This window comes from Mus musculus, chromosome 10 (genome assembly GCF_000001635.26).
Source record: "Mus musculus strain C57BL/6J chromosome 10, GRCm38.p6 C57BL/6J".
Lineage (NCBI taxonomy): Eukaryota > Metazoa > Chordata > Mammalia > Rodentia > Muridae > Mus > Mus musculus.
In genome coordinates this window covers 6,846,619-6,866,827 of record NC_000076.6, presented here as the reverse complement: position 1 = coordinate 6,866,827, position 20,209 = coordinate 6,846,619, and the positions used below count along the sequence as shown (strand labels likewise).

The window sequence follows — 20,209 nt, the reverse complement described above, 5'->3', positions numbered from 1 at the left end:
GCACTTGTAGCCATTGAACAAGGGGCCTCCCCTGAAATTTGGCTATCCATGCTTAAGACTTAATTGGCATCTGAGTTTTCTGCTCTTGCGCTCCTCGGTTCTGTGGAAAATGAGAGAGACTCAACAATTAAAGCTTGTCCTAGGCCATACTCAGCTCTTGCACCCCTAGAGGCTAGACTCATTGCACAGGGACGAGTGAGTAGGTCATTGACTCTTATGGATTGTTGGGCTAAGCACCGCATAGGAATCGCTCAGAGGTTTGGGCACTCCTAGAAGACAAGTCGATTTGCATGAGGGTTGAGTGTCCAAGTGTCCCTCCCCTAGGAAAAACGGCATGGGAGCAGGTCAGGGTTGCTTTGGGTAAAAGTCTGTGAGTCTAAGAGCCAATCCTGTACAAGGCCCCTATTTCTGCACACTAGGGATTCGACCTCTATCTTCATCCATTAAAGAGTGGCTTGCGTTTTTAATAAAATAAAAAGGGGGAGATGTGGAAAGCCGTGAGCAATCGCCATCATGAGCCTCCACTGTGCCTGTGTGGCTTAATTGGTAAACAAGCAATGTGCGCATGTGCGAGAGTGTTTTCGTGCTAAGTCACGGCCCATCCCGGGGTGTGGTGATGAGGCTTTGGGAGAGCAGCCAATCAGGTGTGGACATGCCACACTAAGGTGTATATAAGCAGTGCCTTTTTGGTGCTTGGGGTCTTACTCTTCATGTTGAAACTGGTGTAATAAAGTTGCTGCAGAAGGATCCGGTTTCTCACGTGTGTGTTCTTGCTGGTATGACAATAGTGCGTGTGAGAGAACATCATTCCTAACTATAAGAACATGCCCCCCCCCCGCCCCCCCAATTAGAGAGTCAGGTCTCACAGTTCTTTGTCTTCTACATCTCCTTTCTCTGACTCAGGCAAGACCCTATTCCTCTTTGTCCTTCTTAATTCTCTTCATTCATCTTCACTTTTATTCACTTGTTTTATTTGCCCATTTTCCATATTAACTTTGGCCATTATTTTTCTTTGCAGTCTTATAAACATAAAGCATTGTATTATTGCACACATAATAGGTAACACACATTATATATTATATATATCCAATATATATACATATATGTGTATATATGTATATATATGAATATATACCATCATCTTCTCTTTTTTGTTGTTGTTTTTTTGTTTTCTTCGAGACAGGGTTTCTCTGTGTAGCCCTGGCTGTCCTGGAACTCACTTTGTAGACCAGGCTGGCCTCGAACTCAGAAATCCACCAGTCTCTGCCTCCCAAGTGCTGGATTAAAGGCGTGCGCCACCACCACCCGGCCCCATCATCATGTCTTATGTTAAAGACCATTTCCATGGCAATATTTAAAATAAATTGGAGCAAAATTGGAAAATGATCAGACTTTGATTTTGAGTTTTCAGTAACTGCCATTGTCCGTATCAGTATAGAATATTTATTAACTAATTGATGTTTAATTCATTGGTTACAAATTATAAACATTTCTAGCTTGTCAGTAGAATTATCATCAAAAGAACCTAGTATATAAGTAAGTATTACATAGTTTAATTTAAAAAGTATTAATACTTTGTGATATTTTTTTATACTTTGGGGATATCAAGGACAATTCTGATTAATTAAAAAAAACGTTAGGATATCCCAGTGTCAAATTCCCAGTGAGGTTTCTCTTCTCTCCTTCTCCATTGGGCAGAGGGATTCTCTATATTAACTATTTAAAATTTAACTCTACAATGAAGGTATGATTGAGTTAGTAATGGGAAGAATAGAAGATAAAATTTGATAGCTCAGGTAGGGCTGTGACAGGTGTGACACAGGTAGGTGGCCACATGTTTTCTCTTTGCTATGTCTTCTTGTGCCTCTGTCAACTGGAACCCACCAGATTCATTGAGATGTTCCCATGGCACCAACCAGCCAGTCCCCTTTCTCTGAGGAGAGTGAGTGACTCAGGCTTTGTGTGGAGGCTGAAATCTGTCTTCCTAGGTCTCATACACTCAAAAGAGAATGTTTTCCCTGTCCTCCATTAGGCAAGTCAAAATAATGAGCCTAGTCTGCTCTAAGTGAGCATCTGGTGTCTATAATGGTGCTTCAGGAGGGCATTTTCATTGTTGCTGTTCTGAGTCAGGCTCTCAGTCTAAAGGTCAGGCTGACCTGGAACTGCATATATGGCTCTATATACGACCTTAAACTCATGGTGATCCCTTGCTTCATCTTCCTGAGTAATGAGATTCCAGAGTCACTAAACACTTGCTTGGTGTTTTCTCTTAGAAAACATGCAGTTCCTTTCAACAAGAAGCAACTATAAATGCTGGGCTCCAGTAGGGAAAGCTTACACAGTGTCCCCATCTACTGCCTGCATTTCTTGGAGGCTCTAGCTTTCTGCAAAGGTTGAGGAAGGTCAATGCTTCAGGACCCCAGGCTCAAGAAGCTAAGAGAAATCAGCATTGAAATTGTTCAGTTTTGGCATGGATTCTGTCACTAGGGAGAAGATTGAAGTAATAACAGCAAATGTTTATCTGCACGTAGACCATGAAGTGTATTAGTACTTTGGGACATGCATCCACAGAGGACAACTGTGGCTTTCACATATACCATGCTAGTCTTAGCTTGTCTTTGCAAAGGTATCTCCATTTAATCATGTGCAACGAAAAAGGAGACAGTAAAAAACAACCAAGTTTTGTCAAAACATGGGAAATGGTCCAAGATTTGGTTAGCCATCAGTCTGTCCCTGGGGTTCCCATGACCCCATTACAAATGTTGGATAAATAAAGACTTAAGCTCTCTTCCCAACATGAACTCTCATTTCAATAAGCCATTCCTATCACCTATTTTTGATAACTGGGTTAGCTACTATTCTCATTTTCAGTTTGTGAATCGTGTTTCTGCTTGACTCTATCCTGAAAATGCATATGAATTTTTAAATATCTCCTTAGCTGGCCAGTTTCTGGAAGGATGCTTCTGCAGGCAGACCCAATTACTCCTGCTATCTGGGTCAGAAGTTTGAGGAGGGAGCTTCTGAGTCACAGCTAATATCTTATAACATGTTGCTTTCCTGAATGTAATTTGCAGCTCCTGGAGTGGATTTGAATCTGTTACATCTGTATCATTTTCCATGTTTAGGGCACTGAGCTTTCTCAATCTGAGTGTTTGAGGGAGTAGGAGGATTCGGGTAGCTGAGGGTCAGTTTTTCAGGGACATTGTATCTTCTGCTTTCATTGTGCACACACTGTAGATCCTCAGATCTCAAGGAGCCTGAGCTTTTTTTTTTTGGTCTGGACAACTCTCATACACCAATGACTCAGATAATATGTTGGTACATTAGAAAGGGAGACCATGTTGACAGTGTTGACTTTATCCCATGAGGCTGTCTTTTTCTTAGTCCTTTGGATGAAACAACTCTGTTTCATGGTTTCAGAAAGATAAGCTCATTCCTAGTGTCTGGGAACCCATATAACTACATTATCAGTAGATATCTGAGAAGAATTAAGTGATCTATTCATATGCTACATCTGCACATGCACACAGGTATATATGCACACATGTGTTTGTATATAACTCCTGTGAAGGACTTGCATTCAGAAAATATAAAGAACTATAAGATAACAGAGCATAATATTCAACCTAATAAAGAAGAGATAAAACATTTATATAGGTATATTAAGCAAGGAAACATCCAAATGCTTTTAAGGAAATATGATACTTATAATTCTTTTTCAAAATGAAAGTTATATAAGACATCACTACATCACCAATAACTAAAACTGCTAAAAAGCTGGCTATATCAAATGTTGATTTGAATAGAGAGCATGGAACTCTCTCAGACTGCAGAAGGAAAGGGAAATTAGTATAATCACCTATAAGAACCACTGTGATTTACATACCAAATTGTTCTGTGCTGAGATATACACATATAATCTCTGAGAAAAGTAGAGCCTCCAATGCTATGTCCCTTTTCCATCCCCAAGGTTTTTGTCAAGTACAAGATGATGAGAACAGGCCACGACTGGAATAGATGAAGTCAACCCACCCCTTATCCCACTAGGAACGAGGGCATCAGCATTGTCTGCACAAGCAATGTGCTTTCCTGCATCTCTGTGTGGTCATCTTCTCATTGAAAGCTGATGATACCAAGACCAAGCAAGCTGTTGGTGCACTATTTAGGTAGTCTAGCTTACGATAGTCCTTCACGTATAGAAGGCAGTCCAGGATGAGCATTGTAGGGAGGATGAACATTTTTGCCCAGCCAGGCACCTTTGGTGAACTTTCTGAGGTATATACCATTGGGCCACAGTCTTCTCCATGAACCTTCTGAATAGCAGCCATGTTGGCCATGCACGTACCTCATAGATCATCCTTGTTAGTAGGTTTTTATTCCATACCATGTCTCAGTGAATTATTTTCAGTCTCCTGCAGCCTGTCTCACACATAGGACTTAGCAATAGTCTGAAAAATGGTCATCTCACATGAAGAACCAGATGTGTACATGTGGGGCTTGCTGAGACTGGGAACAGCCTAGATGTCAACTGTGGTGAAAGAGTGAAGGCCCTTGGAGGTCTTGGGACAGAATTCGCCTTTAATTGTTAGGGAATGGAACACCATGCAAGGTTTGGGAAGTTGAAGAAGAGTAATGAAGGCATGCGTCAGAAGTTGCATCTTGTAGTGGTCGGTAGAGCTCAAACAGGAGACCTAACAGTCTCTGTATACACAAGACTTGAGGTTACTCAGGTTTTGAAGTCGTTTATTGTTTTCTCACTAAACACATTAGCATGAGTAAGATGACTTCACACTTGAGTGAATACCTAGCCACGAATGCCACAGCAGACCAGCCTCAGTCGGCCCCCCTCATTCTGTGGTAGAAATCAGGGTTCCAGTACAGGTGGGCAGGGAGTTGTCGAGGAATGATAAACAAATATGGACACAAGGGAGTGTGCTGTATCTGAATGCCATTTGTCAAAGTGAGCATCAGACTTATATATTACAGAAAACAGAGAAGTTAAGTGATACATTAAGGCCATCCAAGGTACATTGAAGTTATCAGATACAAAATTACTTTTACAACAAAACAGAAGAATGCATACTAAAAGCTAACAAGAACCAACTGGGATAAAATCAATGTTAACAGCTGGGATTCAAAAGCAGTCCCACCAAACTTTATATGCCCCAGTACAGGGGAACGCCAGGGCCCAGAAGTGGGAGTGGGTGGGTAGGGGAGCAGGGTGGGGGTGGGGGTGGGGAGGAGGGTATAGGGGACTTTTAGGATAGCATTTGAAATGTAAATGAAAAAAATATCTAATAAAAAAAAAGCAGTCCCGCCTAAGGTCAGCTTAATCTTAGAAGCCAGGGGCAGGGCTTCATGCCCTTGCCATAGTTCCAATTCTAGTCTATTGTATAGTCCACCTCCCCGCTAGGCCATTGTAAATTCCGGTGTATGGGAGTGACTCTGCTATCCAAGCCCAGGGTCAGCTCAAGCACTGCCTAGGACATTGGAACACTGGTGGAGGCTAATCTAACTTAGCCAAATGTCAAAATCAATCCTTGGAGGCTCTTATAATAAAACAGTATTGAGGAAAAGCATACAGATCCGTTCACTGGTAAAGCAAGGACATTAAAGCAAAGACATTTTTGGAGCATTCGTTTTACAGGATGCCATGGTTCCAGGACACTAAGTTTCCCTGAACTTTTTGCCTCAGGACTACGTCCAGGTTTCTAGTCCTGTCACACAAGTCACTACTGGACTGGCTATAGCACACTAACTGCGCTTGTTCTCTGTTTCACCCATGGAAATCCATGTTTCTTACAAAGGCTTTCATTGCTTAATGTGCATCAATAGTGTGTTTATTTTTGAAAAGTATGTTAGAAGTGACTTTAGAGATTTGTATTTTCAACTGTGTATTTTACAGCAGAGAGATTTTGTTGCTGATTTGCTGTTTGGCTTGATAGAAAATGCCAGCTAATGAAACTATACCTGTCAAGGTTTGAGGCTACCTTAGTTCTATAATTAGGAAGTGTGAAGACAAAAAGCCTACTTTTAAAATTCCCTTTGAATTACTTACTGAGTACTAAAGTTAGTGTTGTTTGTAAAAATTGTTATTAATTTATTATTAATTAACATACTGTTACTATAATCCTTTAACTTAAGCCTACATTACAACATTTATCTGGAGATATTTAATATTTATGTTTGAGTTTGTGAGTGTGTGTGTGAATGTCTATGTGTATGAGTGTGTGTGTTTATGTGTGTGTGTATGTATACGTTTGTGTGTATGGGTGAGTGTGTATATGTGCGTATGTATGTGTGAGTGTGTGTATGTGTGAGTATATATGTTTGTGAGTGTGTGTATGTGTTAGTGTGTGTATATGTGTGAGTTTGTGTGAATATGTGTGAATGTTATGTGTGTAAGTGTATGTGTGTGAATGTATGTGTGTGTGTTTATATGTGTGTGTGCAAATATGCATGCATGTGGAGACCAGAAACCAATTTAGTTATAATTCCTCAGATGCTGTCTTAGTCCTTGAAACAGAGTTTTGTGATAGGAGGCCCTGGAGCTCATGGATTATGGTAGGATGGCTGGCTAGTGATCTGTAGAGATCTGCCTGTTTTCAGCCCCCTAACTCTGGGATGGCAAGTGCATGCCACCATAGCTGGCATTTATTTATTTATTTATTTATTTATTTATTTATTTATCTAATTATTTATTTATTTATAACATGGGTGCTAGAGCTTGAACTTAGGCCCTCATGAGACTATTCAAACAGAGCAGTTATCATGCGAGAATAAAGAAGACATGAGTTATATTTGCTTTACAAGTAGGTTTTCTTTATTAGTTATGATAAATATATTATAATTTTTATAATCACACACTGCATGCAAGAAATCACAATACAGCCCAAAATGTTTGTGGATTCTGGCACATCAACAGTCACACAGTGCAAAAGTTTACATATATATGTGTATATATATATATATATTTAAGTACAATATTATAAGCAGTCAAGTAGAAATGCTGCAAAAAAGAACTCAGCAATGCTCCTAATGCTCAACACTCTGATCTGTGTAGGATGGAGCTATTGCTATACATCAGATAATTTTTGGAAAAGCTTACATTTGACCATTTTATCCTACCTGGAAATGTGCATAAAGTATAAAATGATAGCTTAGTCTTCTCTGCAAGCAAGGGTGTTTATTTCTGTAATAATTACATTATTGTAGGGCCAACGAATTCATGTAAACAAATAACCAACACACTAAAGAGGGTCTCTCAGGAGAAAATGCTGTGTGCCCTTGAGCATTCCTTTGTGAACCATCACAACAAACCACGTACTCACGTCTCCTGCACGAGGGCAGAGGAATACCCAGGTTCCCAGGGAAATACTTTTGAAAGGGAAAGAGAGAGAAGGAGAGAGAGAGAGAGAGAGAGAGAGAGAGAGAGAGAGAGAGAGAGAGAGAGAGGAGAGTGTGTGTGTGTGTGTGTGTGTGTGGTGCAGAGGTTGTTAAAAAATAATCCAGCTAGGCAGCGTGCAGTGCTCATGCTCCGCCTATGGATCTCACACAGTTTTGGAAGAAACTATTGCGGTTTCATTTACACAGATACAAAATCTGCAAAGCGTGACCTACGTCAGGCTGCTCTTTCTGTGTGGGACCTTCTGGCACATCCTGTACATTAAGATGTTCTCCTGTCGCAGAAGCTGACCTCAAATGCTGGTCCTAGATTTGCATCAACCCCTGATTTTCAGGAGAGGGGTCAGTTCCAGTCTTTCTCATATCCTTGAATGAAAGGAAGCGTTGAACAGGTGGAAGGCTCAATGCTCTTTTTAGAGTAGACTCAACACTATGGTCCAAGGAAGGACCTTTCTGCCTCCACTTGCTTAGCTGGAGAGATATGCAGCTCCCAGGCAATGATCTACTTAAAATATGTGTACTTAACTACATGAGATTCTAATCAGATTTATGATTATATTTAGATTTTTTCTCTGCTGAAACAGTATAGACTATTTTGAAACACTGTCATTGGTTACCAGAATTTCAGATGTATGACGTGCATCTTATTTCTAGCCATAATTGTCCTTGGATATCAAGAATGCATTATCAGTGTTATAAATAATTTAGTGACATGTAACACACCTGATGTTTAAACTCACACTTTTCCTTAAAGAAAAAAAAAACTTGTTTATTTATTACATTTGATAGATGTTGTTAAATGTATTTTTAGAAAGCTCTATTTGCAAACTTATTTACTTATATTCCATGTAACATAATGAGATAAAAACAAGACCACTTCATATTTTAAAGTCTATAATTAGGGGGAAAGCCCAGGGAATGTATTGCCAAGTGGAAATTGTCATTTCATCCTTGATTCTAACTAAATTAAAAAAAAAAACACCACATACCTGTTTATATAGTCCTTTTGTATTGGTAGACATGTTCCTATATAAAGGCATATAGAATTCCATATAATAGCATTGATATCATTATTATGTCTATAAATTGCCACATAATAGGGATATATGTATATTAATATTTCTAACTCAGTTCCGAGTTAAGCTAATGAAACTATTTCATTAAACTAATGAAAATTGATATCACAATATTCACAAAACTATGTTCAAGGCTGACATTTTTATGGCAGGAATATTAAATTCTAAACAGGAACATTGGATTTTGTGAGTTCAGACTCTAGAGTGGTTCATATGTTGAATGGAACTAATAGCTCACACAGAGGTAATAGAGTGACTGAAATAAGAAAGGTCAGTTGCAAGCATATTCTATTATAAGTGTCTTTCCAGAGTAAACATAAAAACAAAACCAAACAAAGCTGCATTTGCAGGTAACCTCTTGGTTCTGCAGCTTCAACTATAGCCATGAATCCCTGATATACTATATTGGGTGCTTTGTATTCTGACCACCATTGCCAAGTAATTCCCAAAGGTTCATGTGGTGGTGGTTGTGATGATGATGATGATGGATGAGGAGGAAGAGGAGGAGGAAGTGATGATATCTGTGTGTGTGTGCCTGTGTGTGTGTGTGTGTGTGCAAATGTTGGAGAGTCTTGGCGATTTAAAGTATCCTGAAAATATGAAGACCCTGCTTGATAACAGATGACTCTACTAAACCAGTCATTAAAAAAATAACCAAAAAAAATAAAATAATGACCCCCTCCTTACACACACAGGGGTTGTATTTCTGAGAGGCTACAAAGCTCTCAGGTCCTGGGGGCAAGACATAAAATGTTTATGTTATCAGTCATGAAGTTTTGATACTGTATATAGAATGATTGTTCCAACTGAATATGGACATTTTTGAGAAATAAAACATGCCGCTAAGAGACTCATTGACATTTTAATTTTTTTGTGATTGATCTTCTCAAATTGTACACTAAAATTCAAATTGTATTTCTCTGTGAGAATCTCCAACATTCTATGATGTTGACATGAAGTTGTTATGTTTGCAAGATTATAAAAGACAGACCTAGGTCTAAGCTCCTATGCTTTTTAATGTGTCAGAGTCAAACTGGCTTTTGTTCATAAAGCCAGTCTAATATTACTTTCCAATTTTTCCTATAGAGATGCCAGAATCTCATGCAAATTTGAGCCAGAAAGATCACTTCTCTTTTAAAATTTATGTCAGAAATAGCCCAGCCATTCCCTGACAATTCCTACTTTCTGGATTCCTCCTCCCCCCTCAGTTCTGAAGACAGGCTCTTTTCTCCATGGTGTCTGTGGTTGCTGGCTTCCAGCTGTCTCCAAGAAACCAGACCAGTTAGAAAATAGCCAGCAGGATGTTTCCTCTGTCTTCAGAATCAATAAGAAAATTGTAACCTAATTGATCTCTCAATTGTTCACTGGAAGCTTCAGTCTTGTCATGAGAGAATCAGTGCTTTAAAAGATGCTCAAATTTTTATATGCACACCAATGCGCCGTGCCATGCTGGACCAATGCGCCGTGCCATGCTGGAACAATGGGTCTCGCTGCCTAGATTTTACTGAAACCAGTTGTATTGAACATTATAGTGCATGGACTGTCCACCACTAGAATTTATTTTGTATAAATTTGGTTTATAGATTATTTAAAACATTTGATTAGAAGGAAGGCATTCATTATAAATGTGACTAGGCATACGTCATCTGGATTAATGTCATTTCCATTTGGTTCCTTTAATAAATTGAAAGAGTTTATCAAAAACAACAACAATAATAAAACAATCAGAAACAACTTAGGAGGATGGCTCATGCTTGCAATCCTGGCATTTAGGAGTCCGAGGCAGAAGGATCGCCAAGAGTTTAAGGTCAGTCTAGGATATACAGTGAATGTTAAAACAACCTGGGATACAGAATGAGACCCTATCTCAAAAAACAGAACAGAACAAACCAAACCAAAACAACAACAACAACAAAACAAATAAAACCTTTCCCAAATACACAAACCATGAACAAAACCCAACAAACAAAATCTAAAGTCACTGATAGTTCTGGTTAACCTAGAATTTTCTTTTTTTTTGCTCCAAGTCATGCCTAAGTTGAATGAATGAGTCATAGACACAGAGAAGATTCTGAGAACCCTTTTCTGTTTACTATCTGCAGTGCTGAGATTATAAATCCCCCAAAATAACCAGTTACTTGGACCTAATTTATATAAATTCAGTAGCTTGTATGGAAAGAACCAGCTGGGTAGGAAGCCTATTGAGTTTCTCTATTCCCTTGAGAAATAAAGGCCCAGAATTTCCATAAAGCAAATGAGTTGTGAGTTAATACAGCCCTGATCAGTAGCAGTTCCCCACTGAGCAAGAGTGGCGAGCCTGGGGGTAGAAGGGAACAAATTGTGTCATAGCTAAACAGAGTAACAAGAGGCCTTGTTATGTTCCCGTCTTTTCTGTATGGAACCCTGCAGCGGAAGGAACAGACATGGGCAATCAGGTTTGCCACTTGCAGAGATTCAGGAGAACAAGAAGCAGCTAATTTGGTTTCTTGGTAAGTAGGATGGATATTGGACATTAAAAGCTAAATGGTTCAATAATCAAATGGATGGAGAACAGCCAGCCATTAGGTGACATAGAGAAGGGGAGTAGCCAGCCAAGAGCTCAGGCCTGTCTCAATAGGAAGTGCTAACATGCACATTAACCCATCTAGGACTAGGACGGAAGGCAGAGCAGGATCTGGTGCCTATTGTTCTAAAGAGAATGTATCTGCATAAAGACACACATTTCAGGCAGAAATGAAAGACCCGGAAAAACAACAAGAGATGAGTAATACAAAAAGCAATATATGCTTCCAATCAGAAAACAAGTAAATGAAGAGCAATAAACCACGCTTCTAAGAAAGTAGGCAAATGAGGTTCAAGGATTCACAAACATTTAGCCATTTTGTACACATTCAAGTGTCAGGTTGAGTCCTAAGATAAGATCCACTCATTTTAAAGCATGAAGGAAGTCTGATCCATAGCAAAGGCAAAGCCACATGTATTAGTCTAACAGAAAGAACAGAATTAACTACTACACCCCAGCACTGTGCTATAGAAAGAAAACCAATGCAAACGGCATAGTCTTGTTTGAGGAGCATAGAGTTCTAGTGTGTCTCAAGATCTAGAAGGATCCACTGGCTCACCGTTGCCTGGAGATCTTTGGATCCTGTACAGAGCTTTCTTGTAGCCTGGAAGGACTAGATACTGAGTTTGAGACTTGGTTGTTTGGCTGTCTCACCAAACAGCGATGTTGCCACTTTCCAAGATTTACAAAGTATCTCAGCAAACCCCATGCCCATCTCCCAGGGGTAGCCAGAAAGCATCAGACATTGGATTCAAGCATTGTGAGGTATTAGGGTGCTTCTGCTGTCCTCAGAATGAAAAAAATTCCAGAGTCCTCTACTTTGACCTCTTGGAGAAATCACATTCCCAAAGGCAAGCAATTGTAACCTCTCTCTGGTGTGTGTTAATTAAAATGGTTCTAACCTGCTTAGATTATCCAGTTTACTGCTGCTTTTCCAAATAAGTGACTTTCAAGCGGCCTGCAAGGAAATGGAATGTCAGAGCCTGCTTTGGAGACTCAGTTCTTTTTAAAAAATCAAATTGCAAGGTGGGAAGAAGGAACTCTCAGACAGCATTTAAACACTCTTTCCTGAAAGTTATTTTTGGCTGCTAAATATTCCTATTATGGTTACATGTGACAGTGTTGAGAAAAAGTGTACCCCCTCTCTCTAAAAGGGCATCTGTGCTCACTCTCTGAGATCACAAACGAGATATACATTTTCTACTTAGAAGTTGTGTATATTCTTGAGAACCTGCTGTTGTTGGAAGGATTTTAAGCAGATCGTAGATTTCACAAGCATAATTATGTTGTGAGGACCAAATTCTATTTGATTCAGAACACAACTCTGGATGGTGGCAAGTCATTGAAAGAAACAGACAACGTCGTGAGAGGGAATTCCCGTTACTACTCTTGTAATACCAGAAATGATAAAGCATCCTTTGGAAGTTGTAAATATGTCTGTGTTTGTGTTGAAACCTACAGGACTTTTCTGGTTAACATTGAGTGGTTTTGATGAATGAAGGCATGGCATTGTGTTTGAATTATACTAACAAAGTTTTTTTTTTCTTCCTGGTATGTGTGATGGCACACACAACTGTAAATACACACTTGGGTTGAAACAGGGAGATCCTAAGTTCAAGACCAGTTGGAGTTGCATAGTGAGTTGGAGGATAGCCTGGGCTATGAAATAGGAGCCTGTCTTGGGTAGAAGGAGAGGTAAGAAAGGAAAAGAAAGAGGGTGGGGATTATCTGAAGCTGTAACCTGTCAGATAATATCCAATAAATAATATATAAGATGGGAAACATTGGAGGTAAGTACAGTCATCCATGAAATTAGTTAAGTGTATGTTGCTTCTATACCCTGGGCACATATTCTGAGAAAGAGCCAGTTTTCAGGGTTCTGCTCATTGCACATATAGTATAGGCTTAATAACAGACTTTTTCAAATAACTTTGTACTTCCAATAACTTTATACCGTGACCTTCATTAAAATCTGCACTTATGGCTGAATTTAAATTTCACACAGAGAAAATATCACACAGAGGATGGCAGGAAGAGTATTGCCTTTTCCATCTGTGTCCAACCCATGACCCAAGAGCCCTGCCCACTTTATAGTCCCATTTATAAGCTTCAGGATCTGCATACTTGTAATGTGTAACCCTAAAACACACCCATCCTGGCTATATTAAACAGGGCTACTCATCTGCGTACACTAAGAAATGCCATGGCCTTCCATATAATGTGCAAGAAGATGTTGATACCTGGGCTCACTTATTCCTTGGCCAGGGCCCATCCCATAATTCCTGGAACTTTTTATGGCAATGGGGAGCAAAAAGTGTAGGGTGAAACTATTTCTAGTGACCATGAATAATCTCCAGCATAGATGTCACAAACTTGGGTCTTTCATGTGTTCCTGCCTTAAGTCTTAGTAGACAGAGACCTTAGGGATATTCTGTACACTTGTTCTCTGAGTCATCTCAAAGGAGGGGAAAGAGTGTTATCCTAGTGGTAGATATATATATATATATACACTGAAGTCCCCAAGCTACCTATAGTCATTGTTTTATTTTTCAACATTGATAATTGATATATAATAGAAAACATTCAGTAATGACAGTCTAAAGGAATTAATAAAAAAGTCTTTGTATCATTTGATCCTGATCATGATCCAAGAGGGTTGCTATTATTATCTACCCTTTCAAGAAGACGGGAGCTAAGAAATCTTATATAGATTGGTCAGAGCCATAAGTCAAATCAATACAAAAATAAACAAACAAAAAACCCAAAACTGTTGGAGATTGGTTCTAATGTTTTAATCCAATTGAGAATCTACATGTCCAAAGGCTAAAGGGCTACTTGGGGACAGGGTCCCCAACTGGTTTTTGATCGATCAATAAGGAAAATGCCGATGGCCAGTGGTACGGGGTGGGACCCTTAGAGTTGCTCAGGCTAGGATGCAGAGAGGAACAGGAGTGAATCCCCGTGACTCAGGGAAGCATGGGACACAGGAGTGGCAGGAGATTGAGCCAACTAGCCATGTGAGAGTTCGGGAAAATGGCTCCAGTTGGGCCTGGTTTAGCAGGGAAGTTTTAGGAGTGTCCAGCCTTTGAGTTATCCAAGGCATTTAAAAATAAGCTAATGTGTGTCTTTCATTCGAGGATCCAAAGAGAGCTCCTGGGCATGAGCGATCTGCGGGGAGCACAAAGCAGCGACGCAAAAACTTACCAGCACACAAAACAAAAACATATGTTCAGATACTCATCTATTTGACCTTCAGATTAAAGCTCTTTAGTGTCTCTTCTAAACTTGTCTTCAGTGTCATGAAATGAAGGCAGATCCAGAACATTGAAGCAAAGTGTTTAAAACAAAAGCATGACTCAATTTCTTCTGGGCCGTCCTTCTCTTCGTTGTAGAATTGCTCTTTCCTGGCTGAGTCCCATCTCCCCGCCTCTCTCCTTTCTAGAGATTGGTCAGGAGAGGACATGGCAGCAACATAATGGAGGCTGCACACAGGAAGCTGAGTATGGAGGACAGGCCACCGAGCCTCGAACCCAGCAACACAGAGCTTTCGTAATTATGGCTGAACTTCAAATCCCCCCTTCACATCTATAACCCTTAATTCTTGGGCAGCCAAATTACAGATAGTAATGAGGAAGAAGCGACCTCTGTGAAGGCACAGGTGTAGTCAAAAGGAAGAGCAACATCTTCATTTTCTTTAACGTTAGGTCACAATGGAAAATTACTCATCCGGGCTAAGGGCTTTCGCCTCTCTACAATCCACTGAGTTGAGAGTTAGTTTTAGCACACAGGCATTTGAAAGTGGCTTTCCATGAAAAAAATACTTGCAATATCTTACTGGCTTTAGAATGTATTTTTTAAATGGACCGATTCAAGAACAAGAACTAAGCACTCTATTTGTAGAGTCTAAGAGACTATATGGAAGAGATGGAAGAGACTAGTACATATATAACATTTGTAGAAAACAAAACAAAACAAATTTGGTCCAACTCCTACATCAAGGCCAAATTGCTTTCAGCCACACATCATTTAATTCATACGAGGAGTGGGACATTCCACAGAAGCAGCAAAAAAAAAAAAAAAAAAAAAAAAAAGGCCCTAAGAGCAGAAACAATTCCGTGTTCTTGATCGAACTTGAGTCAGATACCATACCGGAAGCAAGAACATTCTTCCTCAATTCTTACATTTGGATATTTCATGCTCCCTAGTGAGTCCCATTTGCTTTGTCCATTTTAAAATTCTAAATCTTTTTAAGATTCTGGTTTTAATTACTTCTATCAGAAAATGGTACATAATGCCCATTTATTCTGGGATGCAATGCCTCAGAAATGGAGGTTATTAGAGGCATCATTGAAAGGAAGCATTAAAACACTTATCTTAGAACTTTTTTTTCCTCCTCTAATGGATACCTGGCTGTGTCCATGTAATTATAGCCAATCAGATCTGAGCCAGTAAATTCAGTTATCCTGACCTATGACAGCTGTCTTCTAGAAATACTGCCTTTCGCTATCTGGGGTGTATTGGTGTCTGTTAGAGAGATGAAGGGACACACATTTTATCGTTGTGTTTGCTGGCTGCTTGCAGTCCCTGGAACCATTGTTAGAGAACCAGAGACCTTCTTTTCTCCTCCCATCTCCATAGATGATGACAAAATTCATGTAATCAGTGCTGACAAAAGTTCAAAGTTCACTCCTTTGCATGGGCCATCTGACTTGTCCATTCCTCCAGATCTAAAAATGGGAGACTGTCAAATCTCAACTGCATGTCACGTCAAAAAAAAAAAAAATTAGTCAGAGAAGACTTTTCTTAGAGAAGCTACACTGAAGATTGACATTGTATCGAGGAAATCCTGATATGTAGCCAAGATTTAAAAAGACCAAGGTAAAGATTACTGCATTGCATAAATGCAAGTCTTCAGGGAGAAAGGTTTGGGGTAATGCTAATATTTCATGTTCAAGTCACACTATAGGATTAAAAAACCCATCACATGTTTTTTCCTATATGGTTGAATCTGTCTTGTAATTATGTTTATTGGCTTCATATTTTAAAAGTTCTTAAACTTTCCTGGCACCCAAGGAAAAAATCTGATCTTTGATGGTGCTGATGCAGAACGCGTCAGGGAAAATAATATACAAGAGAGCGTGCAGTGTGGAGAAATCACTGGAAAATGAAGAGAGCAAAATCCTTGGATTCCTGCTCAGAATGGTGGCATGATGAGCTTACTGGGTGACTCTGAGTTTGACCTTGTGAACACTTGGAGGACATGGAAAGAATTGGTAAGATTAGCCCCCCCCCCCTTCAGTGTGAGAATCAACTATTCTGCAGTTGACACTGTGTTTTAAATCCCTTTCATTTTCAACACGCAGCTAGGGAGGAAGATGTCTTCTTTCAAACAATACAAAACCAAGAAACAGAGATGCCCCTGATGTCTTAACTAGACTATAACATAAAGGTGAAAATTTAATTTGGAAGCAACATTTTCCCTCACATATTCCCTATGGAACTTTCCATAGAAGGTGACTGGGCTAGAGGTCAGAGGTAGCTTTTCCTTTATGCATCACTACAGTGAATTTAACAAGTGACATCTATTTTTCCCTTGATGAGATCATAAGTATTTCCTTGAAATTAAAAATTCCACATAGGGAAGGGTCACCTTCTATGTTGATCACAATTCACATACCACAGAGTATTGTGGTCCATTGGATGTTTCTGTACATGAGCTGGATTCAGTAGTGGCCTGCAGTCTCTTCCTTCTGAGTGCTTGACACAGTCTGAGTGTCTCTGACGTGTAGCGTGAATAGCCAGAGAGGAATGACTTTGAATGATGCAGGATCAGATGCTTTTCCAGGAAACCAGCGCCTCCCACAAACCCTGACAGCAACCTGATTCCAAGTAGATGGCAGCCTCTAAGTTTAGCGAGGGTCTGGATGGCGTGGGACCCAGTTAGGGCAATGGAGCAGTTTCTGCTTCCAGATTTTCTAGCTGAAAGAAGAGAAAGAGTGAAGAGAGTGAGTACTGAGGGCTCATCAGAGAACACATTGATGGTTGTCTTCTGAACATTGTCCTGTATCTTCATCTGCTTGCAGTCCCTGGAACCATTGCTAGAGAACCAGAGACCTTCTTTTCTCCTCCCATCTCCATAGATGATGACAAAATTCATGTAATCATGCTGACAAAAGTTCAAAGTTCACTCCTTTGCATGTGCCATCTGACTTGTCCATTCCTCCAGATCTAAAAATGGGAGACTGTCAAATCTCAACTGCATGTCACGTCAAAAAAAAAAAATTAGTCAGAGAAGACTTTTGTTAGGTACTCAGAATGTGGGTCATCATAAATATGTTTTTGTATATAATATTCACTATAAAGATGAAAATTATTTTTTCTTTAGATAGGATTTTACTCAGTAGACCAAGGTGAGCTTAAATTTGAGATCCTCCTGTCTCAGCTTTTTGAGCACTAAGATTGCAGAAATATACCACTACACTAGGCCTTAGAAAATATATTTTAAATAAAATTCTTTCTCTTGTTTCATCCTTCCTGTCCAGCTAACTCGATAATGAATAAACCAAAATATCAAAAAGAAACAGAACGAAAACAATTTCTTTTGCACCCAATTCTAAAAAATTCTTTCTGTTTTCCTCCCAAGTAGTGGATATGGAGTAAGTGCATTCCATTAACCTCCCACTGTGAAGCGTGCCCACTGAGCAGTAACATGAATTCTGCCCAGGAATGTGGTGTGGCAGTTCTCAAATAAGCTAAGAGGATTAAGAGAATGGCATGTCTTACAATGAGGTCACTTGTTGCTCTTCTAGTTATTGAAACTAGTGAGGTATGAAGGTGTTTGCCTGGTAAGAATAAAGGGTTATTCTCCCCCCCACCCCAAAATTAATGTAGTTGAGTAAGTTTCAAATGTCAGGAAAGGTCCAAGAATTGAATGGTACAAAAGATTCTTATTTATTGTCTGCAGAGGTTTACCCGCTAAGTTACCCCACTGGCTCTCTCTCCTTATCTTATTTCTCACATATAAATATACACATGCATGTGTGCACACACACTCACACACACTGTATTTTACAACCGGTCAATGTCATGCCAGGATGTATTTGCTAAACAAAGACCAGATCAGATTGATGTCATCATCAGGAGGAGCAGGCTGCCTTGGACCAGAAGTCGCTGAACAATCATGCTGATTGTGCCAGAATACAGTCTTCTCTAGAGCTGACAGTTCCTGTGATTTGTCACACTGGCAGCGGAGAGGCCCAGGGCAAGTACAAAGCTGACCACGATGTCAGTGCTTGCTCTTGGAGGAGGCTTGGTTATTGGTCCCTCATGTGCTGAGACTTTGGCTTTGGATCTGTGAACTGTGACAGAACCCACAATGTGTAGATGCCATCTGGTCTTTGCATTACCCCGTGGGATTCATGGCTTAGAGGAAGCAGCTCCAGCATGCGCAAGGTCTGTGGTTTGCTGCACGGCAATGAACTGAATCTTTTTATTTTCCTCCTACAATCTGTAGAGTTAGCTCAGGATGCCACCTGCTTGCTTAGTCATCTCCTTTGGAGCCTTGTTACTTTTTGTTATTTTCTAAGAAGTTGGGATTCAGCACCTAGGTGGTATGAAATTCAGCATGTCAAGCTGGACAAGGAGCTTTTACCATGGAGAAAAGGCAGAAGTTCAAGCCTGCGCTCAGGCGCATCTGGACATTTTCTGTGGCTGGTAGAAATGCGGTGTCTGAGGAGGCAATGGGTAACCTCTGTCCTACCTCTAGATAAAAGTGAGTTGGGAGAATGTATGGAGGCTGATGAGACACAGGTAAAATTTAACAAGTGTCCATAGTTGCCACCTGGGAGGACATACTATGGATCCTGTCAGGGAAACCTAGATCTACATCACTATTAGAAAAATATCTGCAGGGCAGCATGTCCCCAGAGAGAGAATGTCATGGTACAAACTAGTAGTGGTAGGGAAAGGAAGGCAGAATAGAAATGCTTTGATTAGTAGGCTACATGCTGTGAGCTGTTGGTTGGCTTTCCATCATTTTGAGGATGGTCAGGCAAAGGTTATGCTTTTATGTGCCAACAGTGGTACACAGATCACTCACGTGAGACCCTATATTTAAGGAGAGTGACTACTGTTACCAAGACAGATTCACCTCCCATTACAAGGATGACTTTGGATGACTATTCTGGATTTCTGTTTTAGCCAGGACCTGTGACCAACATGAGAAGATTACTCTGAGGTCAGGATTCCATGGAGAAGATTTTCAAGATGTGAATAATAATATTGCTCTCAACATATTCTATGCTGAATAGAAAGAGTTTTCTCCCCAGGAGTATAACTACTAAGTTTATAAAATTGCCCTTCTCTCTGCCAAGTCAAAGCCTTCACACAACCATTCTTGCTGAGAGAACTTACACCGACAATGTGCTTATTTTAGGGCCATAAGCTGCCCAGGAGAAAGGCACTACTCTTTAAGTCATGTGACACCCCTGGAATCCAATACAGAGGTCAGTATGAGAAAGACCAACTCCTTTCAAAAACACCCAAGGAAAGGCAGTGAACCACACGAGGCCTGGGATGACCAAAGAAGAGTTTATTTAGATAATCTCTAGCTCAGTCCAGACATCATGCGAGGAGGCTCATGCTCTGAAGAAAAGATGGCTCTCATGGGTGAAAGCCTTGCTTTTGTGGGACAAGTTCTTTTGTGGAGATCACCAAAAGAGCTAGGAAATGATGCTTGTCTGTCTTAGAGTAATTGCTCTTTTATAGCCTTTCTTGCTGAACTTGGAAGATCAGGGGACTCATTCCATGAGTACAGTGGAGATAGGTGAGAGGGGTTGGGGGTCACTAAGCACTAGGTTCTCTGGTGGGGCTAGGGCTGTGCATATAGTCATATGGACTGTCAATAGTACACTAGGATCTGGAGTAAGAGAGGCTAATTGGATCCCTTGCTAAGCACCACTGTCCCCTTTTCTACTGATAATTGACATGCTTGTTTTGTAAATGCATAAGATATTCAAGGCATTTTGCAAAGAGATGACTGTAGGAGACGGGCAAGGAGGTCATAGCAAGGAGGTCATAGCGCATCTTTGGGCTCTCTTCTGTGTTAAAAGGAACTAATCTAGAGTTCTAGGAAGAGAAGAGGAAGCCACAGTCTTGCTGAATGGAT

At 40.1% G+C, this 20,209-nt stretch overlaps 1 protein-coding gene across 8 annotated transcripts in view; it reads right to left on the bottom strand.

The window, feature by feature from the left end:
* The window catches only part of Oprm1 (opioid receptor, mu 1), a 279,617-nt gene that overhangs the window by 171,382 nt on the left and 88,026 nt on the right, over positions 1–20,209 (bottom strand). For 2 of the 8 annotated variants that reach the window (NM_001302794.1, NM_001302793.1), the window contains exon 4: positions 16,256–17,022. The exons of the other annotated variants lie outside the window; for them this stretch is intronic. In NM_001302794.1, coding sequence (NP_001289723.1) covers positions 16,984–17,022 — 39 coding nt within the window. In that variant the 3' untranslated portion in view covers positions 16,256–16,983. Of the gene's footprint in view, positions 1–16,255; positions 17,023–20,209 lie in introns of those variants that run through there. 8 annotated transcript variants of the gene reach the window in all.